This window comes from Microchirus variegatus, assembly GCF_963457635.1.
Source record: "Microchirus variegatus genome assembly, chromosome: 6".
NCBI lineage: Eukaryota > Metazoa > Chordata > Actinopteri > Pleuronectiformes > Soleidae > Microchirus > Microchirus variegatus.
This window is the reverse complement of record NC_139807.1, coordinates 17863812-17885269: the sequence shown is the minus strand read 5'-3', so window position 1 is coordinate 17885269 and position 21458 is coordinate 17863812. Positions and strand designations below refer to the sequence as shown.

Sequence of the window (21458 nt, the reverse complement as noted above, 5' to 3'; positions counted from 1 at the left end):
AGACACAGATGGCATGGACACTTCCACACGGTCTGCCGCTCTGCCCTGCCTGCTCTGCCGGAGCCCGTTCACTGCTGTCTCTCTCTTCCAGCTCGCTCCGCCGCCCAGCAGCACTGCAGCACAGCACAGGCTGACGGCATGAGGCTTGATCCAGTGCATTTCTCCATGCTGGTCATCGGGGTCTCCTTCGCCTGTTACGCCCCGAGTCTCAACTCCCTCCAGGACCAGGCGTACCGATCAGCCGTGGTCATCGAGGGCGAGGTGCGCTCCTCCCCGGAGAACATCTCCTCCCGGGAGCCCTACAGTGTGAATGTCAAAGTGCTGGACGTGTGGCCCGTCAACAGCGGCGGCCTCGAGAGGGAGCAGCTCGTGACCGTCGGTGACTTCGGTTCCGAGGCCCCGTGCACCACGGTGGAGAAGGACCACAGATATATCTTTTTCATGGACCCAACCACCGAGCCCTTGGTATTCAAGGTATCCTACGCCCCCGTGGACGCCAGCGAGCCGGAGTCCAAGAAGGATGTGGAGAGAGTATTGTGCGAGGACTGCGGTAAGTTGAAGGCTTCCCCCCCGTTATACTTATGCCATATACACTCACGCCGCACCATAAGGGCCACTGGAGCTGCCATGGTGATGTAAGAAGACAGTCACTGCTCGCTGTCTGCGCGTGCACGTGTGCAGTCTATACAGTGTGACAGCATATGCATGCACGCGTGGAAAATGACACTTCCTCCATAACCCGGTCACCCATAATGAAACAAGAAGCATGGCAGGAACAAAATGTGTGTATGCGCGTGGCGTGAGTCAGCGTGCATAAGACAGAAGCAGGAGACAGGTGAACATGTCAGGTGTCAGATGTGAGATAAACTCGCGGCTTCAGCCTCAAACAGCACCTGAAGCTGTGGAGCAGTTGGTCCTGAAACTTCAGTGGTGCCTGCTGGATTCCAGCAGGATCTGCATCATCACATCGTGTGTGTGCGTGTGTGTCAGAGAGAGATTTAGTGAGATGGGAATTAGGGACAGCAAACTTGTCTTGACATAACCTCCGTTCCAAACTTTATATTGTTGTCCACACACAGCCAGTATTAGATGTCCGATAAGATGCCGCTTATATCAGATCTTTGATTCTCAGTGTCAGTGTTGACTGCAGTGTGACAGTCTGTGGGTGGTACAGTAGTCATGGTTCAACTTGTCTTGCAACTTCTTGCAGTACAAACATAAACACATTTACCACTTTTCTAGTCAAAGGTCTCTCAGAATCGGAGTCAGATCCTCACCAAGCTATTAGACACTGTAATTTATGCCTATTGTACATTATTTAATGTGCTTTTACCTTCAACTATATTCTGCCAAAAAACTACTTTTTTTTTGGCAAACTATCTCTGTAATCCACTCCACCTGTATTCTCAGCATTGAAGTGCTTCAATGTATCTGCAATTTGCATTATCTACCGTGGTGTTACAGCGACGGAGTAGAGAAGTACACAGACAGGAAGTGCAAGTTTTTCCCTGCTGCAGAAATAAGAAAGTAATGAGGTCTTAACTATGGGCTGCAATACAGTTATCATAAAGAAACGTCAAGGCCATCACAGTAAAAACCTGATGTGAAGACAAAAAAATCTTTGAAAAAATGAAACACCAAAGCTTTTGTGCCCTTTTTTTTAGAGCTTTTCAAGGGAATTTTAATTCCCGCATGTGAGTCAATGATGTCAAGAGAAGCTCCAATCAAATTAGAAAGTAACTCAGATCTCTTCGTCTTAGGGTTCATCACTGACAGCAATCTATTTTTACCTCATAACTGTGCTGTTACTGATGTAACAGCAGTTTAAACACACTTTACAGGTAGATATATGAGATATACACACACACACATTAGTGTACAGCATCTGTAGTGAGGACACTCATAGACATAATGTCCCTTACCCTAGATTTAGCCATCACAAATAAACCTAACTCTAAAGTGGGACCCTCAAAAAACCCTTTAAAGTTGTGAGGACCAGTCAAAATGTCCTGATAAGGACAGGTTTGAAATGAAATTTGACCTCACAGACCACAGATGTGAACACACAGAGGTGCAAGCAAAAATGTAACCCAATGATATAATTCCTGTTGAAACCACGTGTCCACATGCCGCGCCATAAAACCACACGTCTGTTCCGAATATTAACATTTATTACAATTATTTGTCAAATTATAAAATTATTTTTTGACCAATGTTTGTTGTCCGTTCATTCAGGCACACATGCTACAGTGAATCGTGCAGGTTTATAGGTGTGTAATTCCCATTCCCACTGATCACCTGGGTTCAAAAACCCCACGTACACTCCCTTAGTTTAGTATGAGAGAGGCTTTTGTGACATCTAGCATGAAGAACATACTCTTCGATTACCTAAATGCGTCAGGGAAATACAGTGTTCTTCTAGAAAGGATGTTGTTCGTCTTCGAATTAATCTACAGGCTGCCGTAAAAAAACAAGGAGGCACAAGAGGGTGGCCCTTGCCTAATGTGTACATAAAAGGCTCCTTCTAAGGCTACGGTAGCCAAACAGTTTTGATTTTAAAGTGATTATACACTTATACAAACATAGTTATGGGCAATATATTCAATTTCTATCAATAAATCCTCCTAAATGCTACACACTGGAGATTTAAAGCAGTATTTGGTAATTGGTTACATATGTAGATGCATAAGCAGCTCAGTCAAGTATAAGGACATAATCCACCTCTGTAAAATGGCTGTTTATTGACCGTAATGTCCACTGAGTTGTAACTCACTCACTGGCTTTTCTGTGGGGTTGATGCAGTAAAGTCAGAGTCACCAGTGAAGGAGCAATAGTCCAATGAGTTTCCTGACCAGTGGTCAGTCTCGCATTAAAGAACAAGGCATTAAAGTTGAATTTGTGACGGAGGGAACTGCAGCTCACAGATTGGACGCTGGACTCGCTTAGCAGACACACACCCCGAGTCTAACCAATCACAATCCAAGTCTCAACGCAGCCAGCCAATCACAGCCGAGCTGTTGTAAAATCCCACGTCTGTACTCACCCTACACCAGTTGTGTTGTTGACTGTATCAAAAATGTAGCAGCATCTTTTGGATCTATCTGTCAGAATGTGATCTGTATTATTAATATTATGCTGTAAAAAGCTGTGTTTGTGTTGTACTCAGCAGAACAGAAAACAGCGATTAAATTGCGGCCTCCCAAACAGGATGAGGGCACCATACACGTCTAAAAACCTGCCAAAAAAGTTTCTGTACTTTGCTGAGAAATGAATAGTTAAAGATAAAAGACCCAGCTGTCACACTTCTTTACCTTATTTTTCTTTATTCCACCACAACAGTTAACACACTGATGTCTATTAATGCAGTACAATGTAAATGTTAGCTTTAATATCTGTTTAAGACAACTGGTTATTGAGTTACTATCTCACACGTTCAATAAATACGTTTTTTGTTCAGTGAATGTTGACATTTACAGCAAGCTACGATTGTGCAGTTTTGTTAGGAAAACGGACTCTTGGCTGAGAGTGAAATTATGAGACAGTAAATCTTTTTTCACTATAAAAGATAGCAGAGCCAGTATCCATCTTTCCAAAAGCAGAGCCAATGTTGATTAAATGGTAAGGGTGGCCAGGTTCCCTCTCACTGTTTATGTTATTGAGTCGGCCACAGCTGCTCCAATAACTTCATCCCGCAACCCCACACCTCCTGACCGAGACACAACACACAGCTCTCGTGAAGGTATTTACGTGACCATAGGTGTGATGGAAAAATCTAATCAAAGCAACTTAATTTGCATAGTGCCAAATCACAACATACATGAATCAGAAATGTGTTTTTATCAGCTGTTCTGCCTCAAACAACTACTACATCACTGTATGTATAGACTGAGCTCACCTGGCCTTTGCTGCATTCCCCTCTCTCCTCCCTCTCTCTTCTCTCTGCTGTGTGAAAATAAGTTTAGCGTGAGGACTGCTGGAGTGATTCTTCGCTCTCTCCTTTCTAAATACTACAAAACTGATCCCATCTTACATCTCAGACAGTCTGAAGTGCAGACATGTCAACTCATTACGACACGTCCTTTGAGATACATTGACAGTCTCTTCCTAAAATAGCTTTATCTGATGGCAAAACATGCTCCTGTCACTGATACTGTATGTTGTGCTGCACGCATCAACTCTCAGGCTCTCAGGCTCTTCGTCTTGCTGTAGGTGACAGAGACTCTCTCAGACTCGTTGTCTCTCTCTGCTGTGGGTGACTGTAGCTTGAAGGTGTGGTTCAGCTGATGCCTGTTGGCCTTTTCAGTCACACCACACCGAGGATGAGAGACACAGGCAGAGGAGGTAGTAGGGGAGGCTGAGATCTGAGATTACAAGTAGATGCTGCAATAATGCACGCTGTAAAACTTACAGTAATCGCCTGCATAGGCCCTTTTTTCACCTCACTGAGTTCCAGGATAGTTTTATTGTACCTTGAATGTCTAAAAATGGATTTACTGCTTTTCTGTAAAACAATCTAGTGTTAGCCACCTTCCATCTTAAATTATCTCACTTATAGCGCAGGTGTCCTTAGTGGCAGGTCAAGAATACAGTAGGTCCACAGTTAGGGATCGTATCCCTGGTGGCTTTAGAAGATTGGTTTCAGTCTATAAGTATAGGCTTCAGATTGGAAGTGGCTGCAGACTAACTGAACGAGGGGGCTAGGCTAGTTCAGCATAAGGATTGAATGCATTTGGACAGTTCTGTGATTAACACAGACCAACATTCTTTGCATTTATATATATATGTGTATATATATGTATATGTGTGTATATGTGTATATGTGTATATATATGTATATGTGTATATATATGTATATGTATATGTATGTGTATATATATATATATATATGTAGTTTCTAAATAGATTTAGAATCATAAGGTTTACATTTCTGAAACAATTTCAATGAGTCGGGTGGATTAGGTGTGTGAAAATGTCAGCAGTTACTGAGCACTAATCTATTCTATCTATAGATTAATAACTATCTCGAACTATGGAAAATAACAGTCAAAGTGTTGACCATATTTGCATGACATGGTAGAAATATATTAAGCTACAGTCAAAATACTTTTGGACATAAGTGTACAGTAATACAGTGTTTATATAGATCTGATACAAATACTGTATGGTGCAGCAATGTAACATGAATATAATATTAGAAATGGTAAAAGTGTATAACAATAGGAAAGGGATCATTTATAAAGAATAGTATAATTGTACAATGTAAGAAAGTTGTAATATAAAAAATACACAGTTATTATTAATGTTATTAAGGATAATGATAATAATTAATTGAACAAATGATATGATTTGATTCCTCATATGAAAGAAGTCTGCTGTTACAACATCAACGGTTCAATTTCTAGCTGTGATACCAGCATCCATGAAATCTATAGCTAACTTGTTAGCAGATACTGTAGATCACAAACCCCTTAAAGGTGCATTATGTAATAAATCTAAAGCAACTGGTCATAAAATCCTCCTAATATGTCACAGAGACTCAGGAATAATGTTCATATAACAAACTGAACTCACCAACAACAACAGTACAGCCAAAATATTTGCCAATATATTTATATTACAGCTAATATATTTAAATAAAATAGTCTCAGCTGCCGAGCAACCATGGGTTGCCAGTTACGTCAGAAAACGAAACCTAAAAGACCTCGGTATTTTGAATTTGAATGTAGTAACCGTTTTTGGCCACATTCTTACATATGGCACCTTTAAATATTTTAGTGACTCACTGACAAATAATTGTCAATGTTATCTTGCTTTTCATACAGAAATAAAGTCATTTTTTGGTTTATATCCGTGGTATGATTCGAGGACCAATGTCTTAGTGTTTTTATGCTAAGCTAGGCTAATCATGTGTTCAGCTCTGAGCTAATAACAACCGTGTCATCTCACGCTTACTCTAGAAAATAAGCATCCTTATATGGAACTATACTATAAACATCCAGACTGAGCTAAAGTCACACACCTGATTTGACTATGTCATTTCTCAGTTTCTGCATTATATTAGATTGTATGTGCACCTGTGTGTGTGTGTGTGTGTGTGTGTGTGTGTGTGTGTGACCTTTTGTGGTATAAACACTGACCTTTTCAGGACCAAATGTCTTTGTGGAGACCAAAGCTTGATTCTTATGATGCAGTATTCTCGTTGAAGTTATAAGATGTGAATTTGGGTTTAGGTTTAGGCATTAAATGGTTATGGTTAAGGTTAGCGATAATGCTTTGGTTCGGCTGTCCAAATAAATAGAAATCAATACAAAGAGTTAGGTTTCTCTTTGTCTTTTAAATTAAAGCACAAATAATTAAATCACCTATCAAACACCCAAACACAGGGTTTAACTGTGGGCACTGCACATACATGTGAGACGATATGAAGCACCTGACTATGTCCTTACGACTGTGGCATTGATCTCCAAATCCCAGAATTAGTAGGTTTTGGCTCTCGGAGCGACCATCAAATCAACAGGAAACATATCACATTCCACATTCTTAAACAAGTCATGAATCCAATCCTAGCACATTTAGTCTTTCACTGAACCTTTCTGTGGTGTCAGCACATCCAGGTCTACAGTGAACAACTTTCTCTATTAGACGAGGATGGCAGTGTTTGTAGATTTTCTGGCACGTGTCGTGTTTTAAGCACATGTGAATCACATTCTCACACAGAAGATAATATAAATATATGACCAAAATAATTGCAGGTCACAAGATGATTTTGAAGACATGTACCAGTAATAATACCATTTATATTCAGATTCATAAACAGGGCCTCCTGCATGTACTCTTCCATCATTTGTGTCTGTAAGCTTTCAGAAAATGCGTATATATTATGCACAAACTGATGTCCCTCCTTCTACTTTGAGTCTCTACCCTTAGCGGTCGCCGCAGTGGATCATATGGTGTCAAAGAAAACATGACTTACTTTTCCAAAGAAAGGATACATCATTTTTATTAAATTTGAGAGTGAAAAACAAGAATCTTAAATCAGATCACTTTAAATCACAAGGTCCTGGAATGACCTGCAAAGACGAAGGAATGCATGTTCATGGGTTAGACAACATTTTGAAATCACTCAAGTGAAATATTATATTATTTATTATATATATATGTATATATATATATATCCATCACAGGGCCATATTCATGATTCTGCCCTCCATAATATAATTCAGCACAATTAACTATTGTGACTGCTTTCTGTGATGCACGATACAATTTCATGTGTTTTCTTAAAGGTGCAACTCAAACTGATGAAACATTCATCCAGAAACCGTTGTCAGGACCAGTAGTCCACAAAACCTTGTCCTAATTGAGGCAGAACCTCATTTCTGATGAACTGGTTAAGTTTAGGACTAAGATTTGAGTCGTGGCAGTCTTAGACATTAACTATATGCTTAAGGTTTGCAGATAACGCTTTGTTTAGTCTAACCACATAAATGTTAGTCATGTAGATTCTTTAAACCGATAGCTGCATGCATTGTTCGAATTACACTATTTTGGACAGCCCTGTTTTCAGCCTGAAAAAAACGGGTTAGTGTGTGTCTCACATCGCGTCGCTTTCCTATCATTCCCCAACTATCTTGCAACCATGCCAGGCAAGCAGGCGCCTCTGTGTCCGTCAGTGTCACCACACTGTGTCTGTTTGAGTGCAGCGCTACCACGCATGGGTGGCAACAGCAGGAATAGCATTCGGTTTATTAGCGGAGACATTGACAAATTTTCGGGAACACATATTAGTTATATTTTATTATGTTAGGGTTATTTATTTCAGGAGCACAGAAAAGTCTGTAACCTGTGACACAAAAGACACAAAATTGGACGACGTTTCAGTCTGAGCTTCCCCTCAATGTCTTACAGTAGGCTTTCAGGTGAGCTTGTGTCCTATTCAGCGGAGTCAAGCTCCCCTTTGCTCTTCTGTAATTCGAACCGTGGCTGCACGAACCTGTGTGTGTGCAAGAGGCCTCTCACCTGTCTGTCTCATCCTTTCCCTCTCTTTGTGTTGTTATCTGTGTCTATTTCTGTGTCTCTCTCTCATTGTCCTTGTCTCAACAAAGTGTTATACCTGTATACACACAGGTTTGTTTAGCTGTTCTTCTTAGGACACTACATTTACTTACTTTCATGTGGACCATCTAAACAAAACCTTACCCCTAACCTGACCTTAACCTTTCCACAGTTCAAATCTTAGACTCAAACTGAACCAGTTCCTCAGAAATTAGGTTCTGCCTCATTAAGACCAGGTTTTGGTCTGGATGAGGACTACTGGTCCTGACAAGGTCAACGTTTATATCAGAAAAGGTCCTAAAGAGGTAACGGCACACACACACACACACACACACGTGCCAGTTAGCTGTTGCCGTTGCTGCTGTGCTGCAGATGCCCTAGTGTGCTGTCATTAGCAGGGAGATCTGGAGCTGCTATAAATTATGCACACTGAAAAACAGAGGGCTGAGGAGTTCTCCCCACTGCTGCCTCCATATACTGTACATATTTATATGTGTATGTGTGTGTGTGTATATATGTATAGGTCTTTGCTCATTTATGTTCTTTCAACGTTACACTGATCAACTTTACTGTACTTTTCTGTTCCAAGCTTTCCCACGACTGCCTGACTCAAGTGCATGTCCTTCAGTTATGTAGCGTGTTGTGAGAGTGACTGTATGTATGTGTGTGTGTGTGTGTGTCCTTGCTTGTGAATAATGTATCAACACTTATCTTTTCAAGCAGTCAGCCTTAGTAGAAAACTCAGACACATGCCTCTTAAAGGGACCAGGTCATGGCACATGGCTCAGTTTGTGAATGAGGGTCTTATTGTATGTAAACCTCCCACCCCCCACCTCTCTCTTACACACACACGCACGCACGCACGCACACACACACACCACCCACACACTTATGCGGCTGCTGCTGCACACACCCTCCTCACTGCATCAGCAAATTGCCTGTTTCAGACAGGATGGATTTCACCGACGCTTCCCTCTGTTAGGATTTTATATCCACAGGATTAGATTAGACGTCAAATTCTGACTTTAATAATTAGAGATGTTTGCGCCAATATATTGTCAGTGTGTATTCCAGATAAAACATTGGAAAATTATGAGTTTGCTCGGACATGTAGTTTTGATAAATCTGAGGCTTCCCAATCGTTTCTTGGAAAGCCATTTTGGTCTTTGGCATACGTCTCTATAAGTAGCCCGGGTGTGCCAGAATGTAAGGGCTTGGCATGCAGTCAGTGACCACCTGATATTCAAAAGTTGTAAAATGACATTTTCAACTGTCACTCTGGGAAACACTTCATGAAGAAGAATTGCACTCTCTCCCTCCCCTTCCCTCTCTCTCTCTCTCTCTCTCTCTCTCTCTCACACACATCTCCAAGGAGATTTTTTAAAATGCATTTACATCATGAATCATCTGTTTCACATGAATGATGGTCAGTACAACACTGTGGTATCCTGAGTTACCTACCATGCAAACATGTAGAATAGTATAACTGAAACAGAGAAGCAGAAATAAATCCTCTGCGAACCATTCTTGGGAAAGAATAAGGCTAAAACATCCCTTTGGTTACACTGGGCTATCTTTGGCTCACAAAGGTGGGCTATCTTTATCTCCCTTTGTTGTGGCAATCTTTGATGGTGACAAGTAGAGTATCTTCATCTGTCTTCCAGATGTCCTCTTCTGCCTCCCTAGATGTTATCATGGAACTATTATAGGTTTGTGGCTGATAGTATTGTATACATAGTATAAAACGGTGTGTGAGGCCACGTTGAGCGGTATTTCTCAGGAAGCAAATTATTCTTTTGAATCATCCTCATGCTCTTTAATTGGAAAGATGCTGCAACGTTTTGTCTAATTCTAAGTAATAAATAACTGAATTTGTGCTTTCCTTGGCAATGTACATGAAGATCTTGAGTTATGTTATTTGTTTTCTAGCAACTCTTGTGATTCATTTGGACTAATTTATATCTGCACCAAAGTAAAATAGTACATATTTCTTGTGGTTAATGGGAGATGCAAACTATGAGTTATGTAAAATAATACGACATGGTCCTTTTTTACTAATAACAATTAGGCAGAGAAAACATGATTTATATAATGACGTGGCAGGTTTTTGTCTATTATGTTTGTATTCCGTCTAGCAGTTCTTTGAATTTTCTCTGTGTACATGGCGTGCAGCGTGTACGGATCATGCCCAATATTGAATCACTTGTTCCTGGTCCCATTGCGGACATTTCCTGCGGAAATTTCATCCAAATCCATTCGAGACTTTTTGAGTTATGTTGCTAACAGACAGACAGACAAACAAACTCCAGCGAAAACTTATGCCTCCTGGTTTATTAAGTTTATTTTGGCACTTTACTATAATACATTCAGGGTTGTCATCCTTGTCAATAACTTTATTAACCCCGTTCACTAAGGTCTCCTGTCTGTCTTTATTAGTGTCAACCATTTATCTGCCATGTGTCACCTGGAAACCTCTGTACATTTCAGCTGTGGGTATAGATTAGCGCTGCCACTGTTTGACTCCACTGCTCATCAGTAGTTATATTATCTTTTTATTATAATCATGTTGTAAAATCAGCCATAGCTGTCCAAGATAGGCTGCATTTGACTGAAATAAGGAGGTTGAGACAGAGTGCAGTTATCTTCTCTCTTGTTCCCCGTATCACTCAGAGTTTTATAAATGATTACTGAAAGCTGATAATTTTAATTAATTTTACAGTAGCTAGCAATTGTAACACCCTGGTTTACTCTGAGCAGCATCAAGATTGACGTCAGAAGTCAAATTGCTCCCATTTCCGTGCTTTAACCATAAACCAGCAATATCTTATCAGTCTAGAAGAGAAAAAAAGTATGACCTCTCTCTACTCAGCAAGAGAAAATGACAAAACAAAGTTAATAAGAGTGACACACAAAGCACTCTGAGCACTCTGTCCATTAGATGTTTGGTTCAATCATAATAAATCTTTGGTTGCATTTCTGACTGGCAGGATGCAGTGATCAGCTTACCGCGGTTACATTACAGCTTTAAACATCACAAACTGGGTCCTGTCACCGCTGTTTGGTGCTGCCAACATGCAAAGTTGCCAAGTGCAGATTTAATCCTCAATAAACCTTTGTCAGTGCACTCTGTGGGTTTGAGTGGATATGGGAAAGCCAGTGGGACTTCAATGCACAGCAGTGCCAATCAAAGAAAAAGGCCAAGAGGATTGTGACACTGTTTTTATCGGAGACATTTCTGCTCCAGTGAACATGCAAACTAGAAATAGGTCAGACTCATATGCACCTACTGTATGTGGACATTTAAAAAGTAAAGTCTGCAAGAAATATATTGTATGAAGTCATCCAATGAGCACAATATGTCATCAGGGAGTAAGGGTTAAAGTGAAATACTGGCTTCAGTCATACATAGTAGAGACAGTAGTACAGCCAGTTTGTTCACAAATTCATTTGTCATTTACGTCCTCGATACCCTCTCAAAAATGTCTCAACCAGAAGTAAGAACATCAGTGAGGGTCTGCATTGGAGATGCATTTAAAAAATCAGGGTGAAGGCAGGCTCTTAAAAAGTGTTAAAAAGTCTTAATTGTGATTTCATGAGGTATTAATCTATGTATATATATGTTTAATATGTTTGTTTAATTTATTCTTACAAGCCTTGTTCCTTTCCAGCTTACTAGTGCAGTGCCCGTAGGAAGTATGTATTCCTACGGGCACTGCACTTCCCTGCCCTGCCCTGTTCAGAACGCTCCGTTTAGTATTGTCTCTGTAGGTCCACCTTAAAAAAAGTAAAACGAAACTTAAGGGACAGGAAATTACATCAGCCACAGAGGCTAATGGGAGCTAACAGCAGTTAGCATTTGGAAAAGTGATCATTTGCAGGCTCTAGCAGGCAAATTGCCGTCATATATAACATGTATCCACTGGACAGATAAATCCTCTGAGGCTGTAAGTTTGTGTAGAACTCTGTGCTGCACTGTGGAGCCAAGAAGAGAACTTTTCACGGACTTCCGTTTTTCGGACTGATGGTGCTAGTGTGTTCTGACGGCGCCCCTCCCTGGTGTAGCTTGATAAATCAGCGAATTTAAAATTGCTCCAAAAAAAATCAAGGATGCACTGCACACCATCGGGCCATGCTCAACCCATATCCAAAATCTTAGGGCAATCTGACTAATGGTCAGCGAGATGTGCCTGTCACAGACACAACTTCCTTTGTATGGTTGTGCTCTATACATTTTTGTAAGTTAAATATGTGTTGCTGATTACAGCTTAAATTGGTGATAAATATAAATGATAAATATTTTGAGAAGCTCTTGAAAAAGTCTTAAAAAGTATTGAAATCAACTTCAGGATTCCTGCAAAAACCTTGAAAATGTAGAACACTGAAAACAGAGAGGAATTTGAAGACGGATTATTAAACAATTAAGCATCACTCAAACATCCCTCTCTCTCTGTCTCGTTAAATCGTCTGTGGATATTTCAAGTATATAATGTAAATTATACAGTGCGTTATTGTCGTCTTGTCGCTTTTTCCTTGTGATGTTACAATCAAACATGTTGCTAACGCAGGAAAATTTACCAAAGAGGTTTGATAAAAAATAAATTTATTCATGTGTATGTGCATCAGTACAGTCTAACACCGGGTGTAAGTACGGCTCTTTGTTTCCGTCTTTCAGAACAACAAGGGCAACGCTCTCCCCAAACACTATGGCTGCAGTGTTACATAACTTATATATAGTCCTTTTAAATTGAGCCCCCACCCTCACTGTAAACAGTAGTTGTCTCACTGTTTACTATGCCCATGTAGTGAGACAAAGCAAGCCAAACAGACAAAGAATGTAAGTGATTTGTGCAAAGCGGGAACATATTGAAGTAAACTGAAATTGGGCTGATAGATTAAGAGTTAACAGCACAGAGCTCCACTGTAACATCTGACTGGTGACCCGTCACTTGTTTTTACATGTATTGAGGACTGTGTTATGAAGGCACAAAATTCCCCGTAATTGTCTCGGAAGAAAACAAAAAGAAAGATGCGTGCACTTTTAGATTCAGTCTAACAAGCCACATTAGAGGTAGTCGGTAAAAGCAAGGAAAGGTTTTAGTCGCTGGGACTTGTGAGGAAAAAAAGAAACACTAATCAGTCCGTTAGTGTTGTAAGAAAAAACACATACTGCATTTCTACAGGGGTTTGTATGCACTTAGCTGGAGCTCTGATCTGTGAAGCCTGTTGCAGAAACACTGCATGGGTTATTACAACTTGGGTTTTTATTTCAAGGAAGCGCTTTGTGTGTTAACAATACTGTATTTAGCCCTGCTGAGATCTTACTGTAACCCTTACCCATCGAGATATCTCAGTTTCAATAAATTCTAGTGGTATTATTTCGTGCAGGCAGAGATTATCTAGAGGATAATTTAATTACAGGACACCAGCCCTTCTTAATCGAACCCTAGGAAAGTCTGGTTTGTTTGCTCGGAAAGTCCGGTTCGTTTGGGGAGGTGTGAACTGAACACTGGTCCACCTAAATCATAGGTCTTGGTTCGCTTCAAGTGAACCAAACGCAGAACTACAACACAGGTCATTGAGCTCCATGGTTTGCTCATGTGGCAGAAACAGAAGTTGCCCTGCCTTAACCAACAGATGAGCGAGTTTTCTTGTTCATTGTTGTCAAGACTTTTTCTTGTTATTGCTCGTCCTCTCCTTCAGTAATTCTTGATGCAGCAGGTGAGGAGGCAGAACTGTTTTCACTAAAGTGCAAAAGTGTGAAAGCAAACTCGGACCAGCTGAATGTTGCAACCCCCAATTGTCCCCAATTGTACCGAGTCTAGTGGACTATTAGGTGTGAAAATTATCTAGATCATGTGTTTTCACTTTGGTCTCAGTAAATCCTGGGTTTTGCATTTGTAAGCAATGCTAGATTATTATTCAAGTCCTCAGTAAACCTCGCAAAGCTCTGCATTTCAGTGGAATGTCAGCTTGTATGGACAAAAAGACCATGCATTGGACTAAAACCCTACTGTGCACCGCACAAATCAAGCATCACCATCATTTATTTGTCTTTTAAAGCTGCAGTGTGGGTCATGTTTCTATCACAGCCTACCTTTGAGAGGCCAAACAAAGATGCTGTCCTCATGGAGGACAGATGTGATCAATGCCTCAATCCTCTTATCAGGAGAGCTGCATGTGTTAGTCTGCTGTACAAGCCTGCAGTTAATGGTGAAAGTGTGCATGTGTAAGGGGGTTAGGTTGATGGGAGTGATGAGAGGTGAGAAATGGTGGGGTGAGGGGTGGAAGATAAGACACAGACAGGACAGGCGACAGGTCGTGATGTATAAATACAGGACAGGAGGCAGAGGTGAGAGAGAGAGAGGAAGCGATGTGAGGAAATGGATGGAGGAGAAGGAGGGACACTTGAAAGAGGGGCAGGAAGAGAGGTAGAAGGCAAAAAGATAAATGGAGGACAGGTGGGGAGCAGAATGACTTGCACACGACTCACAGCCCTGAGAAAAAAAAACAGAGGAGGAGGAGAAAGGAGAGACTGAGAGAATAGCTTTTTGCCACCGCTCTGCCCGCAAGCCCTTCATTAACTATTCATTACCAACTCTGCACATCATCTATCTATCTATCTATCTATCTATCTATCTATCTATCTATCTATCTATCTATCTATCTATCTATCTATCTATCTATCTATCTATCTATCTATCTATCTACTGCTTTTTAAACTCATCTCTGTCTCACCATACATGGACAGTTTCTCTCAGTTTTTGTCCTTCCTCCTTTTCTTCACCTCTCTCAGTCAAACCATCTCTCTGACTTTCTCACACCCACTCCCTTCCCTCTGTATCTTACAAAAGGCTTGACTGTACATTTAGAGCAGGAGACAGCCTCTCTCTCTCTCTCTCCCTCTCCCTCTCCCTCTGTGTGTGTAAAACAGATTTCTGTTGAATCTGAAATACCTAAACAGATCTTACTGCAGCCAATAGACCAATGCACAACACCAGCGATCAGAGACAAGGTCAAGTCAGGGTGTGTGTGTGTGTGTGTGGGTGTTTGTCCACAACAGGCTATCTCAATAAATCACTCCCATTCTTTCCAATGTCTCTCTCTCTTTCTCTCACTCTTTCTCTCTCTCACACACACATACATGCAGGGTTGCCCTGGGCTTGGTGTTGCTGCTGTGCAGAGGTTAGCTGGGTGATACTGCATGAAGGCCGGTTGTGGCTGCTATCATACAACAACCAATGCTCATCTCTCTCTTCCCTTTCACTCTCCCCCCTCGTTCTTTGTCTCCCTTCTCTCTCTCTCTCTCTCTCTCTCTCTCTCACACACACACACACACTCTCTCTCTCTTTTCTTCTTTTTTCCAATCTTATTTCCCCCATTTCTTTCTGCCTTACATCCTCTTTCTTTCTTTCTTTCTTTCTTTCTTTCTTTCTTTCTTTCTTTCTTTCTTTCTTTCTTTCTTTCTTTCTTTCTTTCTTTCTTTCTTTCTTTCCTTTATTTCTATCTCTATCTCCTGCTCCCTCCCTGGTTTCCATGGTGACAGCTGTGCGCTGCAGAAATCACACTGATCGGAGAATGAGATAGAAGGAGCTACTCTCTTTTATACATGAACACACATGCAGGCATGCTATCTCTCTCTCTCTCTCACACACACACACACACACACACACACACACACACACACACATGGGCACCAATTTCTTCTCCACATGCCTTTGTACATTTTATGAATGTACTATGCTCTGTCAGCTGACACACACACACACACACACACACACACACACACACACACACACACACACACACACACACACACACACACACCCACACACACGCACGCTGAGGCCATGTGTGCAGGCATGTTGCTGAGGCCATGCCTCCCCAGACTCCCTCACCTGTCTGTGAACACACCTAAATGGTTTGGCTTCCATGTCACCCCCCTGTTATTGGATCATGATTTGCAAGAAATTAGATTAGTTTTGTTGATGCCTGCTTTTCTGGTCAGAGAGAAGGCGAAGAGTGGGTGGGAGGAGAGAGAGAGAGGGGGGGAGAGCATCAGCTGACCTTGGAAGAAGGACCTCTTGACGGACGGCTGATGGGAGCGCTGGTCATGTGTGATTGGTCCGTGGCACAGGCTGGTCACAGGCTATTGGCCAAATACTGCTGTCCATTTGTGACTCCTTGCACACCCACCCCCACCCTTTCACTGAGGAATCCTCCCATCACTCAGTGATATACAGAAGGCCTGGATCAGCAACTTGCACTACACAGAGAGAGAGAGAGAGAAAACAGGATGGAAAGAGAGAGAGAGAGAACCTCACATATCCTTCAGTGCACATGTGTGCGTCATACATGTTGTCATGCACATGCTCTGTGCTGTGGAAAATCTGTATCTATGTGTAGCTGCAGAATTAGACTTGTTCTGTTTTGCTTGGTGCCTGTGTTGTGTGGGATGTGTGAATCTACCCTAATTGTCTTCGTGATGCTCTCTCTCTCTCTCTCTCTCTCTCTCTCTCTCTCTCTCTCTCTCTCTCTCTCTCTCTCTCTCTCTCTCTCTCTCTCTCTCTCTCTCTCGCTCTCTCTCTCTCTCTCTCTCTCACACACACACACACACACTCTAGTTCTCCTTTTATACATAACCAAAGCTTGTGTCGGATTCTCTCTTCAAATGTTTGCTGTCCAGCGATTTATCAAACCAAATCGCAGTCGCAAACACACAACATTTTCAAATGGCGTCAGTTTATATTTATCTTATTTTCATTACAGTATTTTTTGTGTACCTGTTGGCAAGCAGCGCTGCCATAAATAGGCGAGATCATAGAGGAGGTTTTGATGGGGCCCGTAGGATTTATTAGCTGACTTGGATGTTCTCCAGTCTGTGTACTAATAGTTTTATAGGTAAAAACTCACAAGAAAAAAACCTCCCCATTTACTCTGTTTTAGGTAGACATCAGATAGTAAAATGTAATTTTGTAGCCCACATTATTTGCCATGGCAGTGTCAAATGAACTATACTTTTGTAAAAGGTTGCACTGATACTCTGTTTGATATAATACATTTTTATCCTGCAAATAGAAAGTGAAACTGCTCCATGTATTCTCACAAACATCACATTCCCACACAGTTAAACGGCATTTTTGAGTTACGCTTTGTAACAGAGAGTGAGAGTGAGCGGTGGACCACAGCTGGAGATGATGTCAGGGGTCTGAAACCTTTTTTGTCCCAAAACCAAATCAAATTAATTAAACTCACCCATAAAATGAAGACAATAACATATATAAAGGTTTTTATTAGAGCTGCAACTAAAGATTATTTTCGTAATCGTTTGGTCCGTAAATGGTCAGAAAAGGTTAAAAAAAAATGTTGATCAGTGTTTGTCAAACATGGAAATGAAGATGTTCTCGATTGTCTCGTTTTGTCCACAAACCAAAATGATTCAGTTTTAATGATTTCTCTGTTTATGTGGAGCAAAGAAACCAAGGAAACATTCACATGTAAGAAGCTAAAACAATCAGAAATGTTGTTTTAACCCTCTGGTGCATAACGGTCACTACAGTGGACAGCTACTATAAAGTAACTTTCTCTTTAATGCATTGGTTTCTATGGTGGAAATGCATATCAGCCTCTAGAGTGCTCTCTGCTGTCATAGTCCATTGAAGTCAATACAGTGGTCAGTCGGAGTAATTGCAAGTAAATTTGCTCTGAATCCGAGATGGCCAATAAACGGCTGTACCTGCCGACTACTGCTGTCATTTCATGTCAATCCTTCTATACTCAAAGATCCCCAGTGGTAAGAAAAATATGATAATATACAGGAACATCTAGGGAAGGATATTATCTGTTTGGAATATGAATTTTCTATGTCCAATATGTAGAAAATTACAATTAACCATGTGACCAATGAAGTGGACATCATGCATCACCCAGTATATTTTTTAACACAAGTCATATATTTGCTTCACTGTAACTTGTGACTGTTTTGGTTATAAGTCAGTGTATAATTGTTATGTTTATTAGCTATTAATTTTTTGTGCAGATTAGCTCTATTTATCTTATTTTGCCACCCAAGTAGCCGTGAGGTCAGGTTTGCAACAGGATATCACTGGCTCCAACTCACAGAGGTGAAAAATACAAACAAATGCCACGATGCTGCATGCACACAGAAGACCAAATACATCTGCATGCAATGCTGTGTGCCACTGTGCCCTGGACGCTTTGCGAACTTTCATACAGTCTAGGTGTGATGAACATAGAAATGTTCGGAGATGCAGAGACTAAAATATCAGTTTGTTTCTTCCTTCATGCTAATATAAGGGCTTGGTAATACTGTCCTGCATCCTTATAGAACTGTGGAGACTCACAATAATGTTTCTCCTGTTGGGGATGGTTTGACACATTAAGGTGTAAGATTCACAGCTGTGAGTGGCATTAGTTTTCTTATTCAGGGCTAAACATTGCGCCTATACAGTGTTGAAATTTCCCAAAAATTGTTGAAATGTTTTTCAAAGCATAGAAAGAAACAAGGGTTTGTATATTTACAATAGAACACATAGAACAATAGAAGTTAATTAATTTTTACAGTAAGTTCACAATGTTTTATGTTGAGTGCTCAGGCCTATGAAGTCCACTGGATTGGACATGTCTGTAACTTTATGAAAAAATCATATTTTTGGAAAAAAAAGTTGAGCATTTTTTTTCATGTTCTGAGAAGAACAAAAACACTTCAGAAAATAATCTTGACCAATGCTTTCATAATTTATGCATCAGAGGGTTAATAATGAAAAATGCTTAAAACTGATTAATCAATTATCAAAATAGTTGATGAGGTTGTTGATGCTATGAGGGAATTTTTTTTAACTATACCTATGTTACCACAGCGAATACTGTGGTTAAGCTTAAACTGAACCATATTCAGAAACAGGAAATGCCAAATGCCGAAAGTGTTTTCTTTTATGATACTTAATTAACCCCCATTAATCCACCCATCTATCCATCTCCCTCCACATGAGGGTCACCAGGGGAGCTGTGCCGATCTCAGCTGACATAATGTTGGGCCACACACTGGACAGTTCACCAGTCCATCACAGGGACACATAGAGACAACCACTGTGCGAAATACAGGGGGGTCTGGGGGGCATTCACTCTGATACCCATGGTCAGTTTAGAGTGTCCAGTTTACCTAATCCCCATATTGCATGTTTTTGGACTGTGGGAGGAAACTGGAGAACCCAGGGAAACCCATGCAGAAAGGCCCTTGTTCCATGAATCTGGGTCTTCTTGCTGCAAAGGCAAAAGTGCTAACCACTACAACAACCTTGTGGCCCCACCTTATTAATCCCTTAGGGAAATGTTCTATCTGCATTTAACCTGTCCTTAGAATTAGGAGCCTGGGGAGCAATGGTGGTTGGGAACCTTGCACCCTGGTGGGGACTTGAACTGGCAACCCTCTAGTTGAAAGCCAAGTTCCCTTTCCACTTGGCCTTGGCTGTCAAAATGTATATATATCATGCGTATAATAACATCATTTTGTTTTAGAGCGCCCAATAATAAAGTCCCCAAATAACATGATTTTATGAAATGAAGGGACTCTCAGATGTTTATAGATGTTGAATGTGTTTAATGCACATTTCTTCCATTAACGTGTGGTAATTTGGTAATTAATGCAGTGAAAGTGAGTGGTTTGTCCAACACCCTAATGTACTCTATATGTGCTGATGTGTTTCTGGCATAGAGAGACAGAGAGAGTAGTTTGGAGAATCCTTCACGGTAAATTCCTCCTCCTCAGCATTTGTGATTTGGTGTTGGAACATAAAGCAGCAACAGTGGGAAGAGTAGAAAGGTTGTCTGTGTGTTTTATAGCCTGAGCAGGATTCAACCTTAAGAATGTATTCATAATTTGTTTAAATCATCACATCTAAGACTGGTGAAGATCTGCACTGATCCCTCCGTACTGTACCGAGTGTGAGGAAGCTCTTTGATGATGACCATCAGAAGTTTGTCGTCTGATTCGTAACTACAGCGTAGACTCAGACACTTTCAAAGGACAAACTCAAAAGGACGTTTGAATACCCAAAGTGACCAGAGGAATTATATCATATGCTTAAAATGGGTTAAAATCAGAGTGGGAATTTGCAGTGATTCAATCAATTCGACACTGTCGCACCCATGAAATGTGGCTGTCACATCCATGAAGGGTAATTTCCTTCTGGTTTTCAGCTAACATTCCCAAGCTGACAAAACCTCCATGTTGCCTGAGGAGAGGAATGAGCTCATCGCTAACCAGGTTCATGCGTTTCCACACTTATCTCTCAACAAAGGCCTGACAGTCTCACTCATGACTCACCAGGTGACAAGTCTAACCTGTTCTTCAATGACTACTCTCATGTAAGTCTCGAAACAAGAAAGAAAGAGGTGCAAAATAAGCTTCTTATTTCCAACCTGAATAAATAATTTGTTCTCTAATTTGTTTTTAGACAGTGAATTTGCAGTATAAGCTAAGGGGATTATTTCTACATCCATCTGGTTAGATGATACTAAACAGTTTAGTTTAAAGGACAGTTTCACCCAAAAGCCCGCTTTGGTTGGTCTAATTAGTGTCGAGGTTAAATGTGCATGACATTTGCATATTGCAATTATTGATTGTAGGTAAAAAACATTTGATTTTATCAAGAAAAACAAACAATCAAATAATTAAAAAATAGTACATTTTAAAAATCAGTAGCTCTCCTGCTCCAACCCTGTAAAAGTGTGACTTACAATTCATCAGGAAAGGTAATTATCATCTATATTATGTTAATAATTTTAGTTATGTAAGTGTTATGTTTGTGCTTGGAGACTGTAGTGATGTTTTCAGGTTAGGCGACACATAAAGCTACCAGGACGAGAAGGAAATATCAATATAACATAGACCTTTATAATTTTAAAAATGTCACTTTTTAATCCACCCAACTTTTTATCCTCCACATGAGGGTCGCGGGGGGTGCTGTGCCTATCTCAGCTGACATAGGGCGATAGGCGGGGTACACCCTGGACAGTTCGTCAGTCCATCACAGGGCCACTTATAGAGACACAACCATTCACTCACACTCTGACACCTGCGGTCAATTTAGAGTGACCAATTTACCTAATCCCCATATTGCATGTTTTTGGACTGTGGGAGGATGCCGGAGAACCTGGAGAACACACACACACACACACACACACACACACACACACACACACACACACACACACACACACACACACACACACACACACACACACACACACACACAAACACACACACACAAGGAGAGCATGCAAACTCCATGCAGGAAGGCCCTTGTTCCAACCAGGGCTCGAATCCTGGTGCTTCTTTCCGCAAAGGCAAGAGCGCGAACCACTACGCCAACTCTGTGGCCCTA

General features: G+C 40.9%; 1 protein-coding gene across 1 annotated transcript in view; it reads left to right on the top strand.

Annotated features, from left to right (window-relative positions):
- Positions 1 to 138: 138 nt before the first annotated feature.
- nrg2b (neuregulin 2b) overlaps positions 139 to 21458 on the top strand; it is a gene marked incomplete at both ends in the record, with an annotated part of 58390 nt that continues 37070 nt past the window's right edge. Inside the window, one exon of the mRNA XM_083891783.1 lies at positions 139 to 550. Within this exon, the coding sequence (XP_083747909.1) occupies positions 139 to 550 (412 nt within the window). The remainder of the gene's footprint in view (positions 551 to 21458) is intronic.